The following is a 27,020-nucleotide window of genomic DNA, read 5'->3' as shown; positions in this document are numbered from 1 at the left end:
ATGGTCAGGAGAAATTTGCCTCCTATCCCAAGTTTTTTTCAATTTAAGTAAAAGACCTTCTCGCCAAACAGAATCAAAAGCTTTACTAAAATCTACAAAACAAGCGTACAGACGTGAATTTCTACTAATATATTTGCTGACAAGCGTGTTCAAAGTGAATAGATTATCAGTTGTTCTAAAATTCTTTCTGAAACCGGCCTGTTGTGGTTTGAAAAGGCATTGCCTTTTTGTGTAAAGACATGAGTTGACTGAAGTAAACTAGAAAGTGTTGGGAAATGTTGTTAAATCAAGACGACTCCCTCAACCAATTCGTCGTTAATAATTGCGTTCAGAATTCATAGCTGAATTCTATAATAAGCCTACTTTGGAGCCTCGTGCCTAACTTTTGCGACTACAGCTACTTTCGTTGTTGCTTCTATGGTCTGTATTGGACTTGTAACCGTAGATCTTATAAAGAAGTGACTGGCTTTGTTTTGGTACCTTTTGTTACATTTTCAAGATGGTCGTGTGTTGGCCGTGTGTACGAAAAATATACTTACAAAAGCCAACAAATTTGTTGTGCGTATTGTTTATGTCATGAGGTGAGAGAGGGAGAAATAAGAGAGAGAGGGGGAGAGAATGACAGGCACACATACATGCACAGAGATAAGCCGAAATGTATCGTGCCAAAAAGTGGTTATGCCGCTAATATAGAAGGCCTCTTAGCGATTGATCGTGAAAAAAGAGTTATAGAACCTCAAAGAATTTTCCTTTCTCTGCAGCACGCGTGTTACAGCACAGAGCTGTCCCATGTCATTCAACTCAAATCAAGTACAGTCAGGTCAAAGCCAATTTTTGTTCATGATCAGGGAAACAAATTTTTGATAGTGTTGAGTTTCAGGTAAGGGGCAGTCCTCACATGCATTGTCTTGACTCGCAGGGCGATAGGCCAGCTAATCTTTACAGAGTATCCACAGCGTGGGTAAAACATTGTAGGGTAACAGAAACACGGAAAAGCACCGTCCACCAGTTGCAATACTAAATCCTGTCAATTTGATGGTATTGTTGTGCTGTTTTTAATTAGCACATAACCATGACAACCCCTCCATGGCAGACATAGGCAAATATATTAAAGAATGTTCAGACGTTAGACATTCGTCCGATGCATAGGATTGTAAAAAAAAAACCTTAAGCTAGCTTGTCCCATGCTATACACTCCTGTATTATTTAGATAAGCCTTAAATTATCTATAGATGCCATACCTGTGTTGTGCAATTTTATCATTACTATCATTATGGCGTCAAAATAAAAACCTGTATTGAGAAGTACACTAAAAACTACGCGTTTGCGTACGTTTTGACCCTACTAGTAGAGAATGGAACAGTCCAAATAAGTCATGTGAAGGTTAAGTAAATAACAAACACTCAAATAAAATGATCAAAATGGCGGCCATATATAGGCTGAGCCTTTACCCCCTTCCCGATCGAGGAAATGCCTATTTTAATTTCCCATACTCGGGGCAACAAGAAAGACATACAACTTTTTTTTCAAAAATGACGTTCGAGCCAAGCAAGTCAAAGAGGGAGCTTGAAGAGGTAACAGTTAAACTTGATGCTTACAATTTGTGTTGTGTTATGTTGTGTCGTTGACAGGTGTGTTGTATTGTATTTTCGTTCCGGTGACTCGTTGATCGATGGGGCGTTACAGGTAACGTAGCGCTACAAGTAATCGTACTCGTACACTACCAGACATGAACGGAGTACACCAATTACACATATACATGTACGTATACATATACATGTACTTTTTGACCCCCTAGAAAAGACTTATACAGTCCAAGTACGTCAGGTAAAGATTAGAAAACAACCACCGAAACAAAACAAAATGGCGGACAGGTAAAAGGAAGTATGATAACACTTACCGACCGAAGAAAAGTCTACCTTGATTCTTAATTGTGACAGCACATACCCTGCAAAGTTGAAAAGATGCACAAGCCAAGCATGATGTCAAAGAAGGAGCTTCAAGGGGTAAGAATTTAACACATTGATGTTGTGTTGTGTTTTATAGTTAGGGTGGTCATTTATGGCCACTAAATGTAAACATTTAGTTCTTCGGTGGGGCATAACAGGTACTATGAGTCTATGGTGGAAATGTCATGATGATATGGACATTTTATCGTCCCTGATTAATAAAGGAATTAGTACAAAATCCGTGTTATAACAATGCTTGGGGTGTAACGTGTACGTGTCCCTGAGTCTGTGGACTTTAAAGGCCGCTGCCGGCTTTAGATTACAATATCTTTATTGACACAACAAACGTACATGTTTACCAGATAGCGTTATTAAACCTTATTGCACCCGATAATTTGTTTTTTTTCTGTAGGTCTGTTTGAAGAACAAATATTGAGAACAGGAAGGCACAATTTGCAAGCAAGTACGGCACATTTCGCCTATTTTCTTTCCCGTCCAAAAGTGGACTGTTCCAAGGTTACACCAGGGCAAACTTGAAAGATTACAAAAAAGCTTTTGCCAACAAGTGATCTATTGCAAGCCACCCCAGTCCAAATGGAGCTTTCCTAATTTGACCCCTTATGCAAGAATTGAACCCTTCTGCAAGCAAGCCCATACATAATGGGTATTGCCAAAAACCACTTCCATTCCAAAATTGATTTTTAAAAAGTCCATCCATGCTGGAATGCACTATTCCAGAGGATCCTCCAAGCGAAATTGACCAGTAAATAGCCACTTTAAACATGAACAACGGAACTTTTCCGCAATCACTCTATTCGTATTTTGAAAATAACTTATTTTGATAAAATTCTAGAAAAATGCTCCGCATGCATAAATGGACTCTTCCAGCGGCACACTGATGTAAACTAAATCGATCCAAAACATATCCCGTTACTCTCCAAGCAGAGGTTCGTCTCCGGTTGTTTTTTTACGCTTTTCAGGCGTTTTCATCCAGCTTTCCATTTTGTCTCGCAAAATGCCTTCAGTCCAAAACTGAATTTTAAAAACTTTTACAAGGAGAATAACTCCGGAAGGTATAAGCGGATCACCATGATTTTTGATATGCAGATAGCTTATGTAATGCTTAATACAATGTGATGGTAATTATGCAAATCGAATCTAATTTGCATGATTAATGAGGACATCTCACTTTGTTCTTTTATAGAAATACTGCAACATGTGATATTTGTAACTGAGAAAGAGAAGAATGTTGATGGATGACTATTATGCAGATAAAGACCTAATTTGCATAATCAATAAGAAAATGCTGTAATCCCATTCGTAAATGACTAGACTTTATTGTAGCATTTGGCAGTTGTGTACAGGTTAACATCATTGGACAGAAATTATGCAAATGAGATCCTCATTTGCATAAAATATGATAAAATGCGACTTTTAAAAGTCTTCTGAATATAGATTGTGTTCGTCTGTTAATTTTGATGAGGAACTCATTTGCATAATTAATAACAAACACAATACACCAGTTGTAAAGGTAAAATCATTCGGCGATAGTAAGGGGTCGTGGACCTCTTAGACTAGTTCTTGCTCAGGAATGTCAATAATTCTTCTATCTTACAGGATCATGAAGCGTTATTCACCAGCTTATGTATTCTGCCAAAAGTACAAAAGATCGCTTACACAGTAACATCCCGTCAATACAATGTAGTTAAACGTTTCTTATTGACAGGTACAATCACCCTGTCCAAAGCCTCTGCCTATACTGAATGCACAAAATTTATATATCTATCATTAAGACAAGGATGCGCTTTATTTGTATAAATAATTGTTCATGTAGTTGCACGTTCGCTTGAAGTTTTGTTGTACGTTCGCTGTAAAGTTCATCTGTGTTTAGGTTTTCCCCGTCCAGTATACTACTTATATTGCTGCTGTATAATGTTGAAGAAATTATGCTGTTTTCGTCAGGAGCTTTGGAGGGCAGCTGGTGATGGACATCTAGAGAACGTGAGGGAACTGATTGAACAGGGGGTGAATGTCAACTGTAATTTCGGATGGGTGAGTAGGGAGGAACCGCTTTTTTACCACAACATGTTTCGGCAACGATCAAAGCGGGTTGGAAGTAAAGTATAGTCCCTCGTGCTGGTTATAGGTCTTGCCATAGTTGCCATTTCTTCTCCTACACCCCCCTCAGAAGTATCAAAGTACATTTGCGAACCCCGTGCCTTAGTAAACACAGTTTTCTAAGCCAGCATCGCATGATAAACCCTCATAAACTGTGGACACATTTGTGAGGAAAGTGAGAACAATGCTATTTACATCGGCGCTTTACAATCTGCACTTGACGGGGAATGACATGGAATCAATACAGTCACTTGCAGTTGTTTAAACTTCTTAACGGTGCACATACACTGCAAAAAAAAGGGACGAAAGTGCTTCGAAGGTCTAGGTTTCAGTTTACATTTCCCATCGGCATTTACTGAGAATAGATACTGGTATAAATTGTGTTTGGGCCCGAGCCGTGAATGCGTCCGCCTTGAAATCCAAAGTGATCTGAACGATAACGACTAACGTCCTTGGTTCAAACTTTCAGACCAACACTAGCCCGGTATATTTATCACATTATTTTAGTTCCAAAAAGTGTTTCTGTCGAAATACGTGTTAACTACTTTCACTTGTGATAAGGGTTGACACAGTCATATCACATTATTTTACCAGTAGATTCAATTTGATTTCTTACCATTCTTACTAGTAAAATAATGTGTTAGTGGGGTACTAACACATTATTTTACTAATAGAGACATTCTGTATATCTCTTTCTAGTAAAATAATGTGATAGTGGGGTACTAACACATTATTTCACTAATAGAGACATTCTGTATATCTCTTTCTAGTAAAATAATGTGATAGTGGGGTACTAACACATTATTTCACTAATAGAGACATTCTGTATATCTCTTTCTAGTAAAATAATGTGTTAGTGGGGTACTAACACATTATTTCACTAACAGAGACATTCTGTATATCTCTTACTAGTAAAATAATGTGTTAGTGGGGTACTAACACATTATTTCACTAATAGAGACATTCTGTATATCTCCTTCTAGTAATTATTTCACTAATAGAGACATTCTGTATATCTCTTTCTAGTAAAATAATGTGATAGTGGGGTACTAACACATTATTTCACTAATAGAGACATTCTGTTCAATCTTACTAGTAAAACAAGAGTTCGTAGACATCAGGCCTGCATGAAATGTATTGGGTTTCTGTAGACCTATTGTGTATTTTTGCCTTTTTGTCTGTGGTACGTGGTTGGAAAAATGAGCTTTTTACCGTGTTGGTTGTGCACCATGCAAAAGTCTGACTCTGAAATTCCATTTTCTGAATTTGTAAGTTTGGACATGGATGAACATTACTTATTTTGGATTTCTTAAGTATGTAACCAACCACAGTACTTTGAAGTTGTTGAGACGCTACCTTTTTTTGTCTCAGATGGCCCATGCACATGTAGTTACTCTGTCACATGATATACTAATATCTTCCTATTTCAATGTACTGACCTAATGCAGCTGCTAAATCTCCTTGGTTTGTGTTCTTCCAATGATATTCATTAAAGATTTATTTCTGGGGTGTTATTCACTTGACATCGGAAGGTTACTTGCATAATTTGACCAATGATACTTTTATAGTAGTTCCATAGACATTAGACAATATGAATAGTGCTGGCCCCCATGATGCAGCAGCAACAGTTAGTCCCCAGGGTGGTATGATATTTTCATTCAATCCATCCAACCCAAATCTAAATCTCCTGTAGTATCTAAGCCAAATTTAACAGCATAATTTACTATGAAAAATGTCCTTGTCAATCCCATTTATAGATGGCAAGCTGCTGGCAATGGAAGCTTTGAAAACTTCAGAAGCTGTTGTAGTCAGAGCGAACACCCAGCAAACATCCCCCCAAACCAATGAGCAGTTGCTTAGAAGGGGAATTTCATCATATATTTGCCGCGACAAAATGCAACAAACGATACTGAATTTAAAACAGAACCAAGCTAAGCCTCCACCACTTAACCCTGCCTGTACTATAGATTAAGCAGGCCCAAAAACCAAGCGAATATGACTAGCCCAAAACTACAAATTACCTGTATACAGTATGGAATTGGAAATGGCATTACCAAAGAAACAAAAAGAAACACAGGACAAATCATACACATACCTTTCTCTTATGCCCACACTCTATACAGTTCTCCTCCACATTAGAAAATTGCATCTTCTTCTGTTTAAGTTCAAGTTCAACCATAATTGCCAACAGGGTAAAGGAACTTGTAGCAGAACTTTAAACTCAGCACTATACAGCTCTAGAAACACCACAAAGAGTAATAAGCAAACTCCAATTATACCTGACCAACAGATATATTATCTGGTACACTCCCGTCATCTGGCAAACTGTCAGTGCTACTAAGTAACCTGATACATTGAAGGTTGCCCCAGGCCAGATGATGGTTCTACACCCAACCGTAATCTGTTTTCAGAACCAAGCAGATACATGTGTATTGGGAGGATGCCCCAACCACACCAAAACAGGGTCAACCTATACAGTATCAAGTTCAAGCACTAGGAGGCCCAAAATCAAACCTCACCACCAGGACACCACCAACAACTCACGTACCAAATAGCAACACAATGGCACCTTGCGTTCCGGAGATACAGCGCACGCCCCGTGCCCGCACAAAAGGTAACCTAAAATGTCAAGTTCAAGCACCAAGGGCGCCAAAATCAAAATTGAGCATTATTCAGCCACCGCCGACACATGTGCCAAATATCATCGCGCCAGCACCAGCCGTTCAGAAGATATAACTCCGGAAACACCCCTCCCGGACACAAAATTCGACCTGCCGGGTCAAGTTCAAACGCGACAAGGCCCAAAGTCAATCCTAGGCAACAGGCAACAACCCCCCACCCATGCACCAAAAATCGTCGCAATCGCGCGTATCGTTCCGGACACACAGCGCCAAAAGTGCCCCAAAAACACCAAAAATGCCACCTTCAATGTCAAGGTCAAGCGCCAGGAGGCCCAAAATCACACCTGAGTGTCAGGCCACCACCCCCAACCCACGTACCAAAAATCGTCGTGCTCGCACCATCCGTTCACGAGATACAGCGCCCTACATCCCCGGCTACCGAAAAGTTCCCACCAGCATCAAAACCATACCTGCATACATGCAGGTAATAATGTGATAGTGGGGTACTAACACATTATTTCACTAATAGAGACATTCTGTTCTCTCTTACTAGTAAAATAATGTGATAGTGGGGTACTCCTAGTTGGATGCGCTATATGTCACGAGTACAGCTCCGCGTCATGTCTTGAATGAATGAATTAATGAATGAATAAAGGAATGAATGAATGAATGAATGAACGAATGAATGAAGGAAGGAAGGGAGGAAGCAAGAAAGGAAATGAAGGAAGGAATGGCTGAATGACACTTCCTCGCATATTCGACTGGCATTTTTCTTGCCTTGCAACGAATTGAAAACAGATGTATGGCTTGTGTATTCACCACTGACTTGGTCAAGCAGATGTAAGCGCCCCAGTCTGTGCAGATTTTGCGCCTTTTTTCTTGTCTTTTTCCTTCTTCCGTAAAACCCAACGACCTACATTTTCGTGCAAGTTCCAACAGGACTGTAACAGTATACGCAGGGTGCAACACGCGTTGCCCACGTATTCTTCCAGCAGCATGACGACACGTGTAATAACTTAAACCGGCCCACTCCCCGACCCTTATCACGTTTTCTTTTTTTTTTTTTTTTTTTAATTTTTTTTTTTCCACATTTTATTCTTCATTCACAATATTACAATCAATGATACAATGAAGTGTGTAAGTAACCATGGTAACAAACAATAACAAAATAGATTACATCAAATATACACATATATCTAACGAGCTATTATATTTTACAACATGTCCCCTGACTTCAGTACTACACTAGTACTGTCTGAAAAAAGTATGAACGTTGGCACTAAAGAACTTAGCTCCTCTCCCTTTATAAAATGCAACAAGTAAGTGCTCACGAAGGGAGAACAAAAGTATTAAATGGCAAGCATCGAAATACAAATAAAAAGCGGATACATCTGCATCTCAACAGTACCAGTCATATTGCCAGCTTGTGGGCAAGACAGCAATTACTCAAGGCTTTGTTCTTCTTATTTCATACTATATATGTTCAGAAACATGGATACGACATTAACTTTAGGTCTGTCAAAAATGTTTGAAATATGTTGGTGTATAACTCTGTATTAGTATCTATATGTCTCAACCACTGTTTAAAAATAGAGAACTTTGCAATCGAGATTATCCTGTTAACAGACCATATATTACTGATTCCAAGAAATATAAGTGGTTTGGTTATTGAGACATGTAATCCTTTTCGATACAACACATTTCCAACATCCTTCCAAAACAACCCCAGCTTTCTACAGTTATAGAACATATGGACATAGGTGTCTTTTTCATTGCATAGTGTGCATACAGGGCTGTATATTTCACCCAGTTTGTTTTTAATTTGCCACTTATTTAGTTTTAATCCACAGGGTAAAATGTTGTGCAGGAGTTTGAAATTAAGTTCTTTTAATTTGTTCTCTTTAATGTTAACAATTAAATTTTTCCAAATTAACTTCTTATCTAAAATTGTAACATCAAGTAGCTCAATCCACTCATCAATACATTTACTTTCTATAACATTCTGTGCGTTTTCTTTTTCACTAGTATAGAGTACGGAAGCTTACCAGTGAACGTGATAGGGCCGTGCTCTCACATTGATTTACTAGTAGACGCTATCGTTTCTTCTAACTATTGAATTAATGTGATAGAGACGTGGTAGAAACACATTTTATACATGTACTAATGAAGTAATGTTTATAACCATGGCAAGTGCCCTAGTTTAGCGTAATACGACTTTGTTAAGTTAATAGATAGCGCAAGCCTTTGTTAATATTTCTTCAAGTTACGACTCCTACCTAACTCCATTTAATCTTTCCTTTCGTTCATCTCCTGACTGGGGGTTTGGAGAAAAATTATCTGTCATTTTTATTGTTTACCATTAAAAAATTATTATACCCCCAGTCATGCGTCTCGCTCGTATGTATAGATTAAAGGCTATAATAAATGATGTTTATTTATGTTTTGATCCAAGGAGTCGACCTTACACGGACCCGCCAGGGTCAGCTAATTCGTTCCAGGCAGGCGGGTTAGTCCGGGGCCTCATTCCCGGACCGCCTTACACGCGTGCGGAAACCACAGTTTGTTCTGTTTGGTTTGGTTTGCTTCTTTGTCCAAGGGGCAGGGCTGTTTGCTATAGTATAAGGAATAAAGGAAGGAAAGGAAAGGAAATGAATGAAGGCATGGATTCGCGCAGTGACAATCATACACTGATGATATATTCAACTGGCATTTTTCCTGTCTTGCAACGAATTGAAAACAGATGTATGGCTGGAGTTTACCAACCTGGCCAAGCAGATGTAAGCGCCCTAGTCTGTGCAGATGGAGTGACATGGTTATAAACATTAATTCATTAGTACATGTATGAAAGGTGTTTCTACCACGTCTCTATCACATTAATTCAATAGTTAGAAGAAACGATAGCGTCTACTAGTAAATCAATGTGAGAGCACGGCCCTATCACGTTCACTGGTAAGCTTCCGTACTCTATACTAGTGAAAAAGAAAACGTGATAAGGGTTGGGGAGAGGGCCGGTTTAAGTTATTACACGGGTGTCGTCATGCTGCTGGATGAATACGTGGGCAACGCGCGTGTTGCGCCCTGCGTATACTGTTACAGTCCTGTTGTAACTTTGCACAAAAAAATGTAGGTCGTTGAGTTTTACGGAAGAAGGAAAAAGACGAAAAAAGGCGCAAAATCTGCACAGACTGGGGCGCTTACATCTGCTTGACCAAGTCAGTGGTGAATAAACAAGCCATACATCTGTTTGCAATTCGTTGCAAGGCAAGAAAAATGCCAGTTGAATATGCGAGGAAGTGTCATTCAGCCATTCCTTCCTTCATTCCTTTCTTGCTTCCTTCCTTCATTCCTTCCTTCCTTCCTTCCCTCATTCATTCGTTCATTCATTCATTCATTCCTTTATTCATTCATGAATTCATTCATTCAAGACATGACGCGGAGCTGTACTCGTGACATATAGCGCATCCAACTAGGAGTACCCCACTATCACATTATTTTACTAGTAAGAGATATATATAGATGGTCTCTATTAGTGAAGTAATGTGATAGTACCCCACTATCACATTATTTTGCTAGTAATAGATATACAGAATGTCTCTCTTAGTGAAATAATGTGTTAGTACCCCACTATCACATTATTTTGCTAGTAATAGATATACAGAATGTCTCTCTTAGTGAAATAATGTGTTAGTACCCCACTATCACATCATTTTACTGGTAAGAGATATACAGAATGTCTCTATTAGTAAAATAATGTGTTAGTACCCCACTATCACATTATTTTACTTGAAAGAGATATACAGAATGTCTCTATTAGTGAAATAATGTGTAAGTACCCCACTATCACATTATTTTACTAGTAAAGAGATATACAGAATGTCTCTATTAGTGAAATAATGTGTTAGTACCCCACTATCACATTATTTCACTAGAATATAGACAATTATTGAAATAACAGCTAAATTCCAAGTTATCACAACTTTTCCAACTATCACGTTTTCTGTCCTAAAATACTATTCAGGGCTAAATAAATGTGATAAATAATCAAGTCTCCAACACTCATAATGACAATCAAGGACGTTATGTTCTATATAACGTCCTTGTGACAACAAATGCGCAAGTACGAAAAATAAACTCCGAACGTGCTACACTAAGAAATCAGTTTCCACTAACTTAGAATTGAATTAGGACGGCATAACCGCACTTCTCTAGGATGAGGAGTCAATTCTGTACGACTAACGATGCTCGGGGTGTATTTGTGTGCGACGTCTGAGGAAAAGTCCACAAAACCAACTAGTAATTGATGTTCTTACAATAAATGACGACGGTGAAGAACTTGACTGATTACAGGAACTAATGAGCTTCGTTTCAGGAACCAAGTTTGCTACAAATACAAAGTTTTGTGTTCTGTCTAGTACCCCTGCCACTTATCTCTCTCCGCAGTCGTGGAAACCAATGTCTGTATTTTTTACTGTTCAGACTTGTACAGTTTCTGTGCAAACTTTAAACACAGCGTGGTACGGCGGTCCTCGAGAGTTTGGAGTCGTAGAGCTTCACATGCTGAAGAATAACTGTGGAAGTTGTTGCCAAGGATGATCTTAGTTGCACGCACCTATTCGGATGCTCTCTACCGTCTTCCGTTGGCTGTTGGTTAAGCCAGCTGCCATAGGGGGTTGCATACTCCAGAACCGGACGTACAAAACATGTGTAGACTGTAAGCAAGTCCTGTGTGGGTAGCTGAAACTGCCTCAGCCTACATAGGAGGTACAACCTTTGCTTCCATTTTTTAGTCATTTCTACAACATGCGTGTCCCACTTTAGGTCAGACTGGAAGGTTACCCCTAAGCATCTAACTTCGAGTTCACGACCGCCAATAGTGAGAACAAGTAGTGGGGGTGGGTTCCTGACAAAGCACACCTGCATGGCCTTACAATTGCCTGGGTTTAATTTCATTTTGTTGGATTCAGTCCACGTAGAGGGTTTTTTTAAGATCATCCTGAGGTTTGGGTGGGTAAGCTATCAGTCTTGATTCAATAAGGTTTCAGTCATCCATAAACCCCCACGACTGAGACTGCATGTTGTCGGCGATCCTATTTACATGGACAATAGAACCGACTTTCGTGCCCTGCGCCAGGCCACAGGTAAGATGTTTCACTTGTGAGAGGGCTCCCTGGTATCTGGTTTTATTAAGTTAAATTAACATTAGTCACGTTGAGTTTTGATATCATACACTGAACGTTGTATGACTATTACGTATAGCTTCCATTTACTCATATTGCAATATTGTCCAACACTGTCTTACGTGGTTACAGAATAAAGCTACACCTCTTCACAAGGCAGCTTTAGGAGAACCGAGGTGGCGGTTAACATCCTTTCGAGGACATGTTGGTGTTGTCGAATTTCTCCTGAAAGTCGGAGCACAGGTGCACAGTAGGGATCGGGTAAGGGTGAATGCTTGCTACAGGTGATTTTGTGTCTGTTATGTTTTATTCTTGAAGGCCACGCATATTTAGTGATTACTCCATTAAGTGTTGATTAAGAAGATGAAAATAGGCTTCCTTTGACATGTAGTACATTGCTGTTCCTTCTGTTACAGTATGGAGCCACACCTCTTCACAATGCAGCTAGAGGAGGACATGGTGGTGTTGCTGAACTTCTCCTGAAGGCTGGAGCCCAGATTGACAGTTGGGACATGGTAAGGGTCAGTGCGTACTACAGATGATTGACATGTTTGATTATTCACAAGGGGTGACTACACAATAACAATTTTACGGCTAGTCTGCAGATAGACCCCCTCCTCCCTAATCGGAACCCTTGGATCGGTTCTTTAGGCTCAAAACAGCAATACTCTGGCGATGATACCACTATCTCAAGGAGGTGCACACACACCCTCCCCTCCTCGATGAAGAATGGTCATTTTCTAAGCAGCCACTACAAAACCAAAACTGCCCAGATTCAACATAAAATCCAACCAAGAAATGCTTTTCAATGGTTTAAAGCCTCCGGTTCCTAAAAATTCCAAAAAAGTCGCAAGGGGCCGAAAGTTACACCACTTACTTTCTGTCCCAAGAGCTATAACGTTATACCACTCAAAAATTAAACCATTGCATGTCCAGAACTCGAGAACTCGGAAAATCCGCGGCAGTATCGTAGCAAGCCGCTAGGGAGCCCAAAATCTAATCGTTTCAAGGTTTCATCAATAACTATTTACGTACCAAATATAAATCCATCTATGCATTCTGGAGTTATGCTGGTCAACTACATACATACATACAGCCACGGACACAAACGCTATCAAAAAACATAACCTTCTAGCGAAGGTAATAATATCATATGATATGATGATCTGAAAATGCTAGTTATGCAAATGGAGATAGCCTTCTCTTACCGTATAATGTTATCTCTGTTCCTGTTGCTACTCACCTCACCTCACCGGTCCCATACTGGGTAACTTTAAAAGGACATGTTGATGTTGTTATCGCCATGAAAAATGATGATTTAGTTATACAAATTATACCAATTAAGTCCTTAATTTCCATAATTAATGCAAAAGTGTCATAATTCTTCTAAGTGGTAAATAGTTTGACTATCAACATTGTAACGGTTGTCAAGGGTACACATAACCACCCCCTTCAGATACCGTTGTTCAAAGGTACATATAACCAAGCATAGATTATGTATAACCAGAATATTTCATGGAGATACGTTCTTGTTAAACTAGACATATCTAAGGTTTATCATCAGAGTTTGGATTAGCCTGGGTACCATCCTATTTCAACTGGGCTCCTTACACTCGCTACCCTAAAAAGTGTTTTTGTGGGTAGCGAGTGTAAGGAGCCCCGGTAGAAATAGGATGGTACCCAGGCTAAGTTTGTATGGACTTACTTATGATAATTTAAGATAATACAATGCAATAATAATTTTAAGAATGTGTTAGTCATGAAAATGTGCATAAGCTTCTCCTACCATGTAAAACACCACTATTTCTCCATCTGTTACAGTATAAAGACAGACCACTTCATGGTGCAGCTGCAGGAGGACATGTTGGTGTTGTTGAACTCCTCCTGAAGTCTGGAGCACGGGTGGACAGTACGGATCGGGTAAGGGTTGATGCTTTCTACAGGTGATGGACATGATTGAGTGCTGAATGTCACATATTATAAGTGTTAATCGCACACGATATAATGTATCCATATGGAAATTAAGGACTTAATTGGTATAAAACTAATTGATATCAGCCCTACAGCTTCGGCTATGTTAAACAATCATATACGAGAATGGCAGTCTCTGTCACATGGGGCACATCTGTTAGCTGCAAGGTCTTTTCTCAGGATCCACTTTTCTTTTGCCATGCGCATCAGTCTGGTTTCTCCTGATTTTAGCTGCCTGAACAATGTGCATCTCCAGTTGTACCTCTCATTTGCAAGGTCCTCCCAGTGTTCTGTGTCCAGGGGACCATTTTCCACATAATTAAGACTCAACAATGTCACAATGTTGGCCCTCAGTACAGATACACATGTGACGACAGGCTTGTTTCTGCTGCCAGCCGGTGTATATGAGGAATGTTCTTGTGGGCCTTCGTAGTTTTTAGGCCACGCCCCCGCATGCCAAATGTTGGTCACGTGACCAGGGGGCCGTAGAATTCTGGGGGGCCCAAAATTCTAGAACACCGGAACGAGACAGCACTTTAGCACTGTCCCTCCATGGTATGCTCAGGATGCGAAGTATAAACGTCATGTAAAAGGCATTACAGTCAAACCTGTCAAAGCGACCACCTCTTCTTAAGCCCCGGTCACAAAGCGCGTACGATTCCTTGCGATTCCTTGCGATGCGCAGTATAAGCACAGTGCGTCGTAAGTCGGAGGGGGGGGGGGGGATCGGAAGCAATAGTTTAGATACAGTTTATATAAGGCCGTGGTCACAAAGCGCGTAGTGCATCGTACGATGAGGTCAGAAGAGCGTACCTGCGTCAATCGCAGGTAATCATAGTAAATCGGGGAGCGTCCTATAACGATAGATAGAGCTGAAATGGATTTTGTTCAAAGTTTCTCCATCGTCGTACGATTTTATTGCCCCCGTAGTGGCGGTTAACATCCTTTCGAGGACATGTTGGTGTTGTCGAATTTCTCCTGAAAGTTGGAGCGCAGGTGTCAGTAGGGATCGGGTAACGGTGAATGCTTACTACAGGTGATTTTGTGTCTATTATGTTTTATTCTTGAAGGCCACGCATGTTTACTGATTACTCCATTAAGTGTTGATTAAGAAGATGAAAATAGGCTTCCTATGACATGTAGTACATTGCTGTTCCTTCTGTTACAGTATGGAGCCACTCCTCTTCACAATGCAGCTAGAGGAGGACATGGTGGTGTTGCTGAACTCCTCCTGAAGGCTGGAGCCCAGATTGACAGTTGGGACATGGTAAGGGTCAGTGCGTACTACAGATGATTGACATGTTTGATTATTCACAAGCAATTAGTGTTTATCATCAGGGGTGACTACACAATAACAATGTTACGGCTAGTCTGCAGATAGACCCCCTCCTCCCTAATCGGAACCCTTGGATCGGTTCTTTAGGCTCAAAACAGCAATACTCTGGCGATGATACCACTATCTCAAGGAGGTGCACACACACCCTCCCCTCCTCGATGAAGAAAGGTCATTTTCTAAGCAGCCACTACAAAACCAAAACTGCCCAGATTCAACATAAAATCCCACCAAGACATTCTTTTCAATGGTTTAAAGCCTCCTGTTCCTGCAATTCCAAAAAAGTCGCAAGGGGCCGAAAGTTACACCACTTACTTTCTGTCCCAAGAGCTATAACGTTATACCACTCAAAAATCAAACCATTGCATGTCCAGAACTCGAGAACCCGGAAAATCCGCGGCAGTATCGTAGCAAGCCGCTAGGGAGCCCAAAATCTAATCGTTTCAAGGTTTCATCAATAACTATTTACGTACCAAATATAAATCCATCTATGCATTCTGGAGTTATGCTGGTCAACTACATACATACATACATACAGGCACGCGCACAGACGCTATCAAAAAACATAACCTTCTAGCAAAGGTAATAATATCAGATGATATGATGATTTGAAAATGCTAGTTATGAAAATGGAGATGGCCTTCTCTTACCGTATACTTTTATCTTTGTTCCTGTTGCTACTCACCTCACCTCACCGGTCCCATACTGGGTTACTTTAAAAGGACATGTTGATGTTCTTATCGCCATGAAAAATGATGATATAGTTTATACAAATTATACCAATTAAGTCCTTAATTTCCATAATCAATGCAAAAGTGTCATAATTCTTCTAAGTGGTAAATAGTTTGACTATCAACATTGTAACGGTTGTCAAGGGTACACATAACCACCCCCTTCAGATACCGTTGTTCAAAGGTACATATAACCAAGCATAGATTATGTATAACCAGAATATTTCATGGAGATACGTTCTTGTTGAACTAGGCATATCTAAGGTTTATCATCAGAGTTTGGATTAGCCTGGGTACCATCCTATTTCAACTGGGCTCCTTACACTCGCTACCCTAAAATGTGTTTTTGTGGGTAGCGAGTGTAAGGAGCCCCGGTAGAAATAGGATGGTACCCAGGCTAAGTTTGTATGGACTTACTTATGATAATTTAAGATAATACAATGCAATATCATGTTATAATTTTAAAAATGTGTTAGTCATGAAAATGTGCATAAGCTTCTCCTACCATGTAAAACACCACTATTTCTCCTAGGCCTTCTGTTACAGTATAAAGACAGACCACTTCATGGTGCAGCTGCAGGAGGACATGTTGGTGTTGTTGAACTCCTCCTGAAGGCAGGAGCATGGTTTGACAGTAGGGATAGGGTAAGGGTTGATGCTTTCTACAGGTGATGGCGTGTTTGAGTGCTGAATGTCACGTATTATAAGTGTTAATCGCACATGACATAATGTATCCATATGGCCTCCTTCTGGCAATAAAACTAATTGATATCAGCCCTACAGCTTCGACTATGGCTGAACTGTCCTATACGAGAATGGCAGTCTCTGTCACATGGGGCACATCTGTTAGCTGCAAGGTCTTTTCTCGGGATCCACGTTTCTTTTGCCATGCGCATCAGTCTGGTTTCTCCTGATTTTAGCTGCCTGGACAGTGTGCATCTCCAGTTGGACCTGTCATTTACAAGGTCCTCCCAGTGCTTTGTGTCAATATCAAGAGCCCTTAATTCAATTTTACAGACATCTTTGAATCGCAGCGGTGGCCGTCCGGTGTTTCTCTTTCCTGAGATCAGTTCTCCGTAGAGTAGGTCTTTGAGAATTCAAGCATCCCCCATGCAATTGAAATGGCCTATAGCCAGATAGCGTAGTAGGTGAACATGGTTGGAAGGCCAGAACGAGACAGAACTTTAGTACTGTCCCTCCATGGTATGCCCAGGATGCGAAGAATACACTTTATGTGGAAGGCATTATTTAGCCCGTTCTCCCGCTTGGCATAGGTGGACCACGTTTCGCTCGCATAGATAAGTGTGCTGAGGACGCAAGTATTGTACACGTCCATCTTGGTCATGACAGATAGTTTGGGGTTCTTCCAGACTCGAGTGATGAGATCCAATCCTCCTGTCCAAAGGAAGATTGCTACTGACGGTGGACCCGAGGTATGTAAAGTGATTCACAATCTTCAGTTCGTAACGATGGTGATGGCTGATGGTGCCTCTACGCCCTGACCCAACACTTCTGTCTTCTTGAAGCTGATGACCAGACCTAAGTCCTAGCATGCCTGAGAAAAGCGGTCAACCAGGGACTGGAGTCCCTGTTCTGTATGAGCTGCAAGTCCGGTGTCATCAGCAACCAGTAGGTCTCTGATCAGAGCTTCGTGTACCTTTGTTTTTGCCCTAAGGCGGCTGGGGTTGAATAGCTTGCCATCTGTTTTTGTACGTACTACATATTTCCTTGTTACGGTACCAAAGGCGTGCTTTAGGGTCGTGGCAAAGAAGATTCCAAACAATCTTTATATGATGTGACAATTTGAAACAACGTTAACTATAAAAATGAGGATAACCTTCTCTTACTATGCAATGGCATCTCTGTTTCTCGCTTTTGCAGGATGGAAAGACATCACTTCACATTGCAGCTGAAAAAGGACATATTGGTGTTGCTGAACTCCTCCTGAAGGCTGGAGCATATGTGAGCAGTATGGATTGGGTAAGTGTTACGTTGTTGCTTACTTTTCATGCATGGTTAGTGATAATGTAGACAGCCTTCTCTTATTTTAACGTAATATCTGTTCCTGTTATTACAGTTTGAAGCCACACCACTACGCAAGGCAGCTTCAGGAGGACATCTTGGTGTTTCTGAACTCCTCCTGAAGGCTGGAGCACGGGTGGACAGCTGGATTAAGGTAAGGGCTGATGCTTACTACAGCTGCATGAGTTGTTTGTGCGTCAGATTTTTGTTGTTGTTCTCTGATAATGATCTAATATCATCTTCGTTTCATGGTAACAGCATGAACTACTTCACGCGGCAGCTGAAAAGGGAAATGCTGTTGTTGTTGAACTCCTCCTGAAGACTGGAACAGTTTTTGAACTCCTCCTGAAAACTGGAACACAGGTCGACAGTAGAAATAAGGTAAGAGTCAATATTTTCTACATGTAATTGACATGTTCGTCATTTTAAGGTTAGTCATAAGAACAAGCTAAGTGGACAGCGGGAATGAAGTAAGGACTTAAACTTACTACAGATGATTGATATAGCTATATATATTGATATGAATCTATCAGGATGATGGGGATAGACTTCTCTTACCATGAAATGTCACCTCTGTTCCTGTTATTACAGCGGGAAGCTACACCCCTTCACGAGGCAGCTTACGGAGGACATGTTGATGTTGTTGAACTTCTCCTGAAGGCTGGAGCACGGGTGGACATTACGGATCGGGTAAGGGTTGTTGCTTACCGAAGGCGATTGCCATGCATAAATGTTGCATCTTAGGCATATCTAACTTTTACCATTATGGTTTGGAAGAGCTTACATATGATTATTTAGTATAGAATGATATAATATACTGTGATCTGATGTAATACCAACATTGTTGTTGCTGTTTCAGTATAAAGCCACGCCACTGTTCCTTTTATTACAGCGGAAAGCTACACCCCTTCACGAGGCAACTTCAGGAGGACATGTTGATGTTGTTGAACTTCTCCTGAAGGCTGGAGCACGGGTAGACATTACGGATAAGGTAAAGATTAATGGTTTTCTTACATTTTATCAGATCCCATGCGCTTTCATCATGTTAACCAGGGTCTCTATGAATAATATTGAATATCTCTATGTCAAAGACACACAAGCTCTGAACAAACTTTTTGTATGTGTTGAAAACTGGTACACTATGTCAGATGGTCAGCAGGTTTGTATATGCTTGTATTCAAACTAATGTATAGCGTGTAAGTACATGACGAAAGATTTATGTGATCCTGATGTGTGCATTTACAATATATTTTTTCAGGGAATTTCGAATTTTCAAGGGACATTTCATCAATCATTGTTTATAGAATATCTAACGTTTATCTGAAAATGACAATTGATGTCTTATTTTACTGTCTGCTGTTTCTGTGTAGAATGGAAGGACTCCGAAGGACATAGCAGCAGAATGTATTGATGTTTCATTCTGGGACCTTCCTGTTCGCATCCAGGAGGGAAGGAAGAGCATTCTCAAGCTTTTTGCAACAGTGATGGCGGCTGGGTGAGCACAAATCTGCAAATAGTATCTATTATCAACTTCATAACAAAATTCATCCATATGCTTCTTGGAGAGAAAAGCAAAAATTGTTATTCAAAACTTTAATACTTTACTTTTAGAAAACGTAAAAAAGTGCGTTTTTGCCATTACCATCTACTGGACAAGCTGATATTTATCAAAATGTATTAATGAGAGCCGGATTTTGTGCGATTGATACTCTTGTAAGTTCCTCTGTAAATTTTTTTTCATATGCAGTAGAATTCTATTATCTGCCACAGCCCTTACAGACGCATCGTACGCAACTTGGGTCCAGAAGGAGGTGAACTACGAACTGCGTCTTGTACCATCACTGTGCCGCATAGGGCCGTTACCATGGAAACAGAAATTACCTGTCAGGTCATCAACCCCAACGACGTCAGTCTTCCCCTGAAGGACGGCGAGATGCTAGTGAGTGACGTCATAGAGTTGGGTCCGCCCGGAACAACCTTCCACCAACCTGTTACTGCGCAGATGACGTACAACAACACTTCGTTAGGTGGCGCCAGAGAGGCTGTCGTGTGGGTCACTGGGGATAGGTCACAATGGACGGACCTTAAGACGACTAAAGTAGTACGTGAACACACATTGTGAAATTGATTAAAAGGGCAAATCCTACATGATTTTGGCTGTACGTGGGTGAACATATGAATCTGCCATTGGAAAGACTACTGGCACCGGAAAGGCTGTCCTTAATAATACTGACTTACTTACTTACTTATCTTCTTCATCCCATGTGGGACATAAGGCTGTGATAAGTTTCCTCCACTGGGGTCTGTTCTGTGCTAGGGGCTGAGCAGCATCCCAGGGGATCCCAATGGCCGCTAGGTATTTAGCCACAGTACGTCTCCATTTAGTTTTAGGGCGTCCCCGTTTTCTCTTCCCCTCAGGGGCCCAACGTAGAGCAACTTTGGGGATACGGTCATCTGACATCCGCAGAACATGGCCCAACCATTTTAGTCTTCTGATGGCAATTTCAGTAGACAACTGTCTTGTGTTCGTTTTTCTATACAGTTCTTCATTACTGATCTTATTTGGCCAGTAGATGTTACATATTCTACCCAGACAACTATTGTGGAATACATCGAATGGTCCTTCATAATAGCTGAACGTTTATTTCCCTTTCTTGTCTCATTTTAGAGCGAGGACAAGGTTGCGGTATCAGTGGACCATTCTACCACCTTTGTCGTCGTCAGTCAGCTCAAACAGGACAAGGTTACGGTGTCTACTGAGGAGTGCACTCTGACGTCATCAACGCAACCTGCGGTACAAATCAGCTTCCCAGAAGAGGCTGTGACCACACCAACACAGATCAATATACAGGTCAGGATTTGACAAGTTGAACCAAGTGCAAATGCTGTTCAATCATACCAGTATGCCAGTAAGTAAACCTGGGTAAGCCATGTTCATCAAAGTTGGTGATAGATACGTGCCAATCGGTAGCCGATATGTTGCTAATCATTTAGTTCTATGTAAGGTGGAAAATACTAAAGAATCGGTTAAATGCCAATGTGACTGGCTCGATAGATAGTGCAAATCATATCATGGATGCAAGCATTTTTTTTCATTTTTTATTGCTAAATACATTGTTGTTATGATATACAGCGATGTGATAGAGATATGATATAAGGTTAATCTAATATACGTGTACGTGAATGTACTATGTTAGTACAACTGATATAACAATCATTATGGTTTATTTTAATTGTAGGTGCAAGAAGTTCCAGAAAGAGCAGTTGAGGGCTTGAAGGCAGAGGACGAGTCTTCCCGCGGTCTTGTCAGCACCAGCCCGATAGTCAAGGTGGAAACTGACTCGGGATCTGCAGTCCAGTTCCAAAAACCAGCCACAGTACGAGTCCCACATCCTAATCGTAACATGGACATTGGACATGAGGGGGACACTAAATTGAAAGTGATGTCATATGAGAAAGGAACTGAAGACTGGTTAGATGAAACTGATAACAGTAACCCCCGGGAGTCTGACGAGTTTGTCGAGTTTGAAGTCAGCCATTGTACCAGGTAAGTTTCTAATTTTGTTATCAGAAACTTAGATGAAGTTGTAAGAAAATTACAAGATATACTACTGTTTTAGATCAGATGCTATGTCATTGATAACAAACAATGCTGACAAGACCTCTTTCAGTTCTATCAGTCGAAATGTGTGGACGTTTACACTAAGCATCTATTTAGCATTTTTAAGGAAACTACTAATCACCCAAGGCAATCGTATGTTTCATTTTACAGTTGGATTGTAATCATTGTCAAGGACATCTACCAGGGCCCAGAAGAGCTAGGACCAATCCCATTAAAGCTCTGCCGATGGCTTCAAAATCGCTCCGTACAGTTCATACTACTGCAGCGGAAGAACAACATGAAACAAGTCGTTATAGAATGTACACTGACTGACATTGCCAGCGAGAAACGCGCAAGCCTGATGGAGGAGGGTTATGAGGCTCCATTGCCTTCTGGCACAGTGAATCTGTTCGAAGGACAAAGAGTAGAAATAAAGTTGGTGGGTAACGTGGAAGTTGCATTTGGCTTAGGGAGCAACGAAACGAAGCATCAACTTACCTTTCACAGTCAGCAAAGCAACCGACTCCACATGCAAGTCATGGCTTCGAATGGCCAACCGGGTTTAGATGGTGAAGGAATAGCTGCATTCTTCTCCCTGCCACGCGTGGAAGTCACAAAACAGCAAGGAATGGCGGCTCGTGCGAGGAAGGCACTTGAAAAAGTCAAGGAAAAGCCCCCAAAAGGGTTTGAGCAGCCAAAGTTCCTGTGCCAGCTCCCAATCCATGTGCCGTATGAGCCTTTAAAACAGGTACAATATATTATTAGATTTGTGTCTGTTGCTTTTGATTTGGTGTGGGCAAGCACGAATGACAGTTTCTTTTCGGCACCTAAGGCCACACTACCTTAATTTTATGAATGACATCCGCGCCAAAAACATTTGTGGCCACATGTGACCCAACAGCATCCCTGGCTATGGTCAATTAGACTTTTTATGCTTGCCAGAGGATCTACATTGCCAGGGCATATATGGCCACAGGGCCCCTCTGATTCCTGTCTTTCAAGAATAGTAACGAAAACATTATTGAACTGGCGTCGATTCGTCACGATTTGTCATCTCTTAATTGTTAAGTCCTGTGGTTCAGCAGTATTTTACTGATTTTTTTACTATTTTTTCACCCTCGCGCGTTAGTCTCTGAATCTCCATAGGATGTCATCCATAAAATTAAGTCAGTGTGGCCTCAAATAGATCCAATGTTACACCGAACATGACGCAAAATGTATGTATTCCCTGGTAAAACTAAAAAAATCGCAGAAAATGATATGTTTATGTTCTATTTACAGACTGAAGATGAAAGTGCTACTCTTGAAGGTGAGATAACTTTTACCAACGAATGCATGTCAAGTTGTAAAAAGAAGCACGACAAAAAGTATCACATCCTGCATAATTTTGCATAAATAACATTGATAACATCTTCTTCATATTCTTATCCACTTCCACGTATATTTGTTCAAGACCAATTTTGCAGGATAGTTGATATGCCCTTGCTATTTCCTTTCTGACTGAACAAAATATATATGTTTTCTAACCTGAAAGTTCATATATGTTGGTAGAAGTCGTTCTGGAACAAATTGAACTGTAATTTCAAACAAAAAATGGACTAACCCAAAATTTCAATAGATCAGCAGGGTAAGTATAATTTTGGTTTCGGAAATTACTGTTCAACTTGTTACAATATATATAGTTTTTTTTTCATTCTAAGAGTACGCGGTAAACATTGTACCTTTCAACTTTCTCCTCATTTGCCAGGTGTCGCGAAATGCTTTTATTTCATCAAGGAAAACGTCAGCACGGACTGGATGGACTTGGCCTTCCATCTTGGATTTAATGGAGCAGACATCGCAAACATCACCGGCAGGAACCGTGACGACAAGTCCCGCTGTATGGACATGCTGTGGGAATGGAAGAAGCGGAAGGGAGGCGCCGCTACCACTGAGGTTCTGCTGAAGGCTCTGTCAAAGGCTGCGCTACAGAGCGTCTTGGATGGTTTAAGGAACAAATTTCCAGATATCGGTAAGTTTAACGAAGGAAGTCAATAGTGAATATTCATTTCATCTTGTGAACGTATTTCATGAGAGCAGGCCATACTCAACTTAGTAAAGAAGTAAACAAATTCAATTGTTCTCTCCCTTTGTCAGGAGTTTATTGTTATGTCGTTTGCAATTACGACGAGTACCTAATTGGCCATGAGAAACAGTATTCTTATTTTTCCCTACCAATCAGTGGTACCAGAGCAGCAACGGAAAAGGGTCGTACCAGAGCAGCAACGGAAAAGGGTCGTACCAGAGCAGCAACGGGAAAGGGTCGTACCAGAGCAGCAACGGAAAAGGGTCGTACCAGAGCAGCAACGGGAAAGGGTGGTAGTAAAGCAGCGAAAGGACAATGGGGGGCAATGCATAGTGTCGTAAAGGTAAGTGCCTTATATTATACATGTCTCATTTTACGGAGGTACAGTTAAAAATAATTTGATACCATCTATCAAACTGGCTTCTATCACATTCAGAAATGTACGTTGATAGTTTAGCATGCTATGCTGGTAAGTATTTGCTGCATGTCCGTTGCAGATGACTTTGCACTAAATTCTTCAGGCTCAAGCAAAAAATGTGCACTGATTTTTGTACAGTAACTATAAAGCCAAATCACATTAGACAATGACATTGCTGTTCGTTCTTGGTAATCAAGTATACATTTTGGAATTTTCTTCAGTACCAGAGAAACCAGGAGACAGATGTGACACGTGCAGTTACAGGAGGAGAAATCTGCCAGATGTGACACAGCGACCCTGATTAAAGTGTATGTTCAATAGCTAGTTAGGTCATGTTGAGTTGATTGTTTGGATGACATCCGCGCGGGGAAATATGAACCGTAGAATGCCAAAACATATCGTAAAACATCTACTTATGTCATTGAATGGCAAGGTCAATTCTAAGGTCATAGAAGAAGACGTGAAAGGACAAAACATAAAGGCTCTATTGTTTGGTATGCCATAATCTATTTGTTATGCATTTGTTGAATCTTCCTGACTACTTAGATTTCATAATGAAGGCTACTTTTTTACCGAACATTTTTTTTTTCATTCGCACGCTCGCATCAGTTTGCGGGTTCCTAGAGGATGTCATCCATATAATCAAAGTGCATGAAACTATGAGCACTTGAAGAAGTGATTTTCAAAGAGCTAGCCGGAGAATTAGATGAAGGTGATCATGAAATGATAGCAGGGATCTTTTCGTGCCGCCTTTGGGTTGGGCAGGAGAGTCGACCCCTCTCTAGAATTTTATTATTATCAAGTACAATTGAATTAACTTTATTACTCAACATGCAGGGTGCACTATATGGCAAGCAACAACAACAGTAATTCTCAGAGACAAATCTACATGAGATACACCAGTAACTAATAACTACTGTAAATGCATTTGAGTTCGCTGGGATTTAATTTCGCGGTAGCGAAAAAAAGGACTTTTCGCGGTGGATTTAAATTCGTGGTAACACCATAGACTGCAATCTAATACCAAAATAGAAAAATTACATTAATCCACCGCGAACATTTCTGCATTTACAATAATCTAAAAGTAAGTAGGAGGAAACAATCATAATATTTATATGCCTGTATAGTGATATTGTTAAGTAATAGCAAGTTGGTCTCATTTCGCAATTGAAACATGATAGATATCAGCATATGAAAACATTGTCAGTTTATGTACAAGTCTATCTGAGATCATTCTTACGTACAATTGAGTGCATCAAAGATTTTCTTTCTTCAATATGAGGAGGATATGACTGTGTACAATGCAATTTATCTTCAACAGTTCTATCAAAAGTGTGACACAAGTCTCGTGTCATAAGATGCACAATACACTTACCCAGCTGTTTAAGATCCTTTCGTATTCTGTAAGTTTGAAATGCTGTTTTGTTAGAGTTTAACAAATTGTGTGCCTTATCATCATACGACAAATAACTTTCAGGAAACATAATAAAGTCAGAGAAGCATTGTAGCTATGACAAAACAATCGAAGGCACCTTGAACAACGTAACTTGGTTCATGATAAAATAAAATTTTAGCACATTTAGGTATGATAAAATAACATTTTAGCACACCTACCTTGTCAACATTAACTAGCTAATCGCCATTATTGTAAATTTCCTATGTTTGGCTTATGTCGTTGATACTATGTTGACTTATGTAGATTTTGGTTTGAAGTACATACTGTTAATGTTGCTATTTCAATGTATTACTAACCAGAATTACCTGAATAGCAGACATGAGTTGTCATTTTCTTGATGAAGAAATAAAGTTTAGCTATGGGGATTCTATTTCAACTGTGTTATGCAATGCATGTACATAAGGTATCTGTTTCATCTTGAAAACAGCGGACGGCATATTGAATACATTAGCACGTAACTAGGATACATGTACAATAGACAACAAAACTAGTAACGTATACGTAACGTTAACTTTAAATGGTTTTCATCAACTCACAATACTTCTTGAAAAAGACGAGTTTTTCGAAGCAAAGCCCTCAAATGTATGCAGCACCGTTTGAGTCATGTGAAATCATATTCCAGATATTGTGCCCTTGTCTAATCCAAGTCAGCTCTTCTATGACTTTGCAGGCCAGGTACGAATCATGGTAAGTTTGAAATTGTGACTGTCTTAGGATGTTACAGGTTTAAATACTCTAGAATTACACTTTTATCTTTATCTCATTAAGAAATCTAAGCATCACGTTTTATCAACCAAAATTGGTCATTTAAAACGGTTAAACAAACGACGTCGACCTTAATCAGTAGTCGGAGCTTGGATTCTCCAAGCAGAGGTTGGGTCGCGGGAAGTAGATAGTAGTGGCCGGTATTTGATGCCGGCTTGCTCCCTGAAAATATCCCGGCCACTACTGTCTAATCCACCAAAGCTCTGCTTGGAGAATATAACGTTAACAGGCCCCCTGAGCGATAGATAATAGAGATCAAGCTGGGGTCTAAGTATCAAGGCTAGTACCGTGTGAAACTCCTGTCGGGTGCGAAAGATTACCATGACGGCTGATGATGAAAGCTACCGGGTACGAAAAAATATTTGACCAAAGACAGCCTTGCCACGAAAAGACTGGATACCAGGCTAAGCAACGTATACAGGTGGTCCGTGCGGAAAACACTCGAACTATTCAGCTACGGAGAAATGTGACCCATACTTGCCCTCAGCTCAGTAAAACAACAATGTTATCAACAATGTGCGGCAATGTTGTCACGTACAAAGTATTGACAAACCCAGTGTGTACTCTGTACGTGAGGTTACGTAACGCCTCCGTGTGCATAAACTTTGCCGTTACCTCGTCTGGTTCGACTCGCCAAGCAGGGGTTAGGCTGCGGCTGGTTTTGACGTATTGTTTGCGGTTTTTCGTGCTTTCTATTTTACCCATTCCCCTATGCAGAGATGAATACACGTACTAGGAAGTCATTTGAACTGGACGGGGTTCTAGGATGCGGGTTCGAATCGTCGTAATTTTG

The 27,020-nt window shown here is 40.5% G+C and overlaps 2 protein-coding genes across 2 annotated transcripts; both read left to right on the top strand.

The window, feature by feature from the left end:
- Positions 1-1,532: 1,532 nt before the first annotated feature.
- On the top strand, positions 1,533-15,174 carry LOC118428000 (poly [ADP-ribose] polymerase tankyrase-1-like). Its single transcript, XM_035837963.1, has 6 exons — positions 1,533-1,574; positions 3,912-4,001; positions 11,998-12,126; positions 12,282-12,380; positions 13,687-13,785; positions 15,005-15,174. The coding sequence occupies exons 1-6, from the start codon at positions 1,533-1,535 to the stop codon at positions 15,128-15,130; spliced, it is 585 nt and encodes a 194-aa protein (XP_035693856.1). The 3' UTR covers positions 15,131-15,174.
- A 1,685-nt stretch (positions 15,175-16,859) lies between these two features.
- LOC118427998 (ankyrin-2-like) lies at positions 16,860-23,560 on the top strand. Its single transcript, XM_035837962.1, has 12 exons — positions 16,860-17,880; positions 17,978-18,076; positions 18,181-18,303; positions 18,514-18,612; positions 18,815-18,913; positions 19,293-19,417; positions 19,693-20,023; positions 20,591-20,773; positions 21,162-21,469; positions 21,695-22,271; positions 22,805-22,832; positions 23,271-23,560. The coding sequence occupies exons 1-12, from the start codon at positions 17,749-17,751 to the stop codon at positions 23,558-23,560; spliced, it is 2,394 nt and encodes a 797-aa protein (XP_035693855.1). The 5' UTR covers positions 16,860-17,748.
- The last annotated feature ends 3,460 nt before the right edge of the window (positions 23,561-27,020 follow it).

The sequence above is a fragment of the Branchiostoma floridae genome, chromosome 12 (assembly GCF_000003815.2).
Source record: "Branchiostoma floridae strain S238N-H82 chromosome 12, Bfl_VNyyK, whole genome shotgun sequence".
Taxonomy (NCBI): Eukaryota; Metazoa; Chordata; class Leptocardii; order Amphioxiformes; family Branchiostomatidae; genus Branchiostoma; species Branchiostoma floridae.
Note: the sequence above shows the minus strand (reverse complement) of the source record. Positions and strands in the feature narration are given on the sequence as shown.

Bases quoted from the DNA above. Each gene is read 5' to 3' on its own strand.
- LOC118428000 (XM_035837963.1), top strand. From the start codon at position 1,533: ATGACGTTCGAGCCAAGCAAGTCAAAGAGGGAGCTTGAAGAG. The intron at 1,575-3,911 runs GTAACAGTTAAA...TGTTTTCGTCAG, and splicing joins CAAAGAGGGAGCTTGAAGAG to GAGCTTTGGAGGGCAGCTGG. The intron at 13,786-15,004 runs GTAAGGGTTGAT...CTTCTGTTACAG, and splicing joins GGGTGGACAGTACGGATCGG to TATGGAGCCACTCCTCTTCA.
- LOC118427998 (XM_035837962.1), top strand. From the start codon at position 17,749: ATGCAATGGCATCTCTGTTTCTCGCTTTTGCAGGATGGAAAGACATCA. The intron at 18,914-19,292 runs GTAAAGATTAAT...GTTTCTGTGTAG, and splicing joins GGGTAGACATTACGGATAAG to AATGGAAGGACTCCGAAGGA. The intron at 19,418-19,692 runs GTGAGCACAAAT...TATCTGCCACAG, and splicing joins GCAACAGTGATGGCGGCTGG to CCCTTACAGACGCATCGTAC.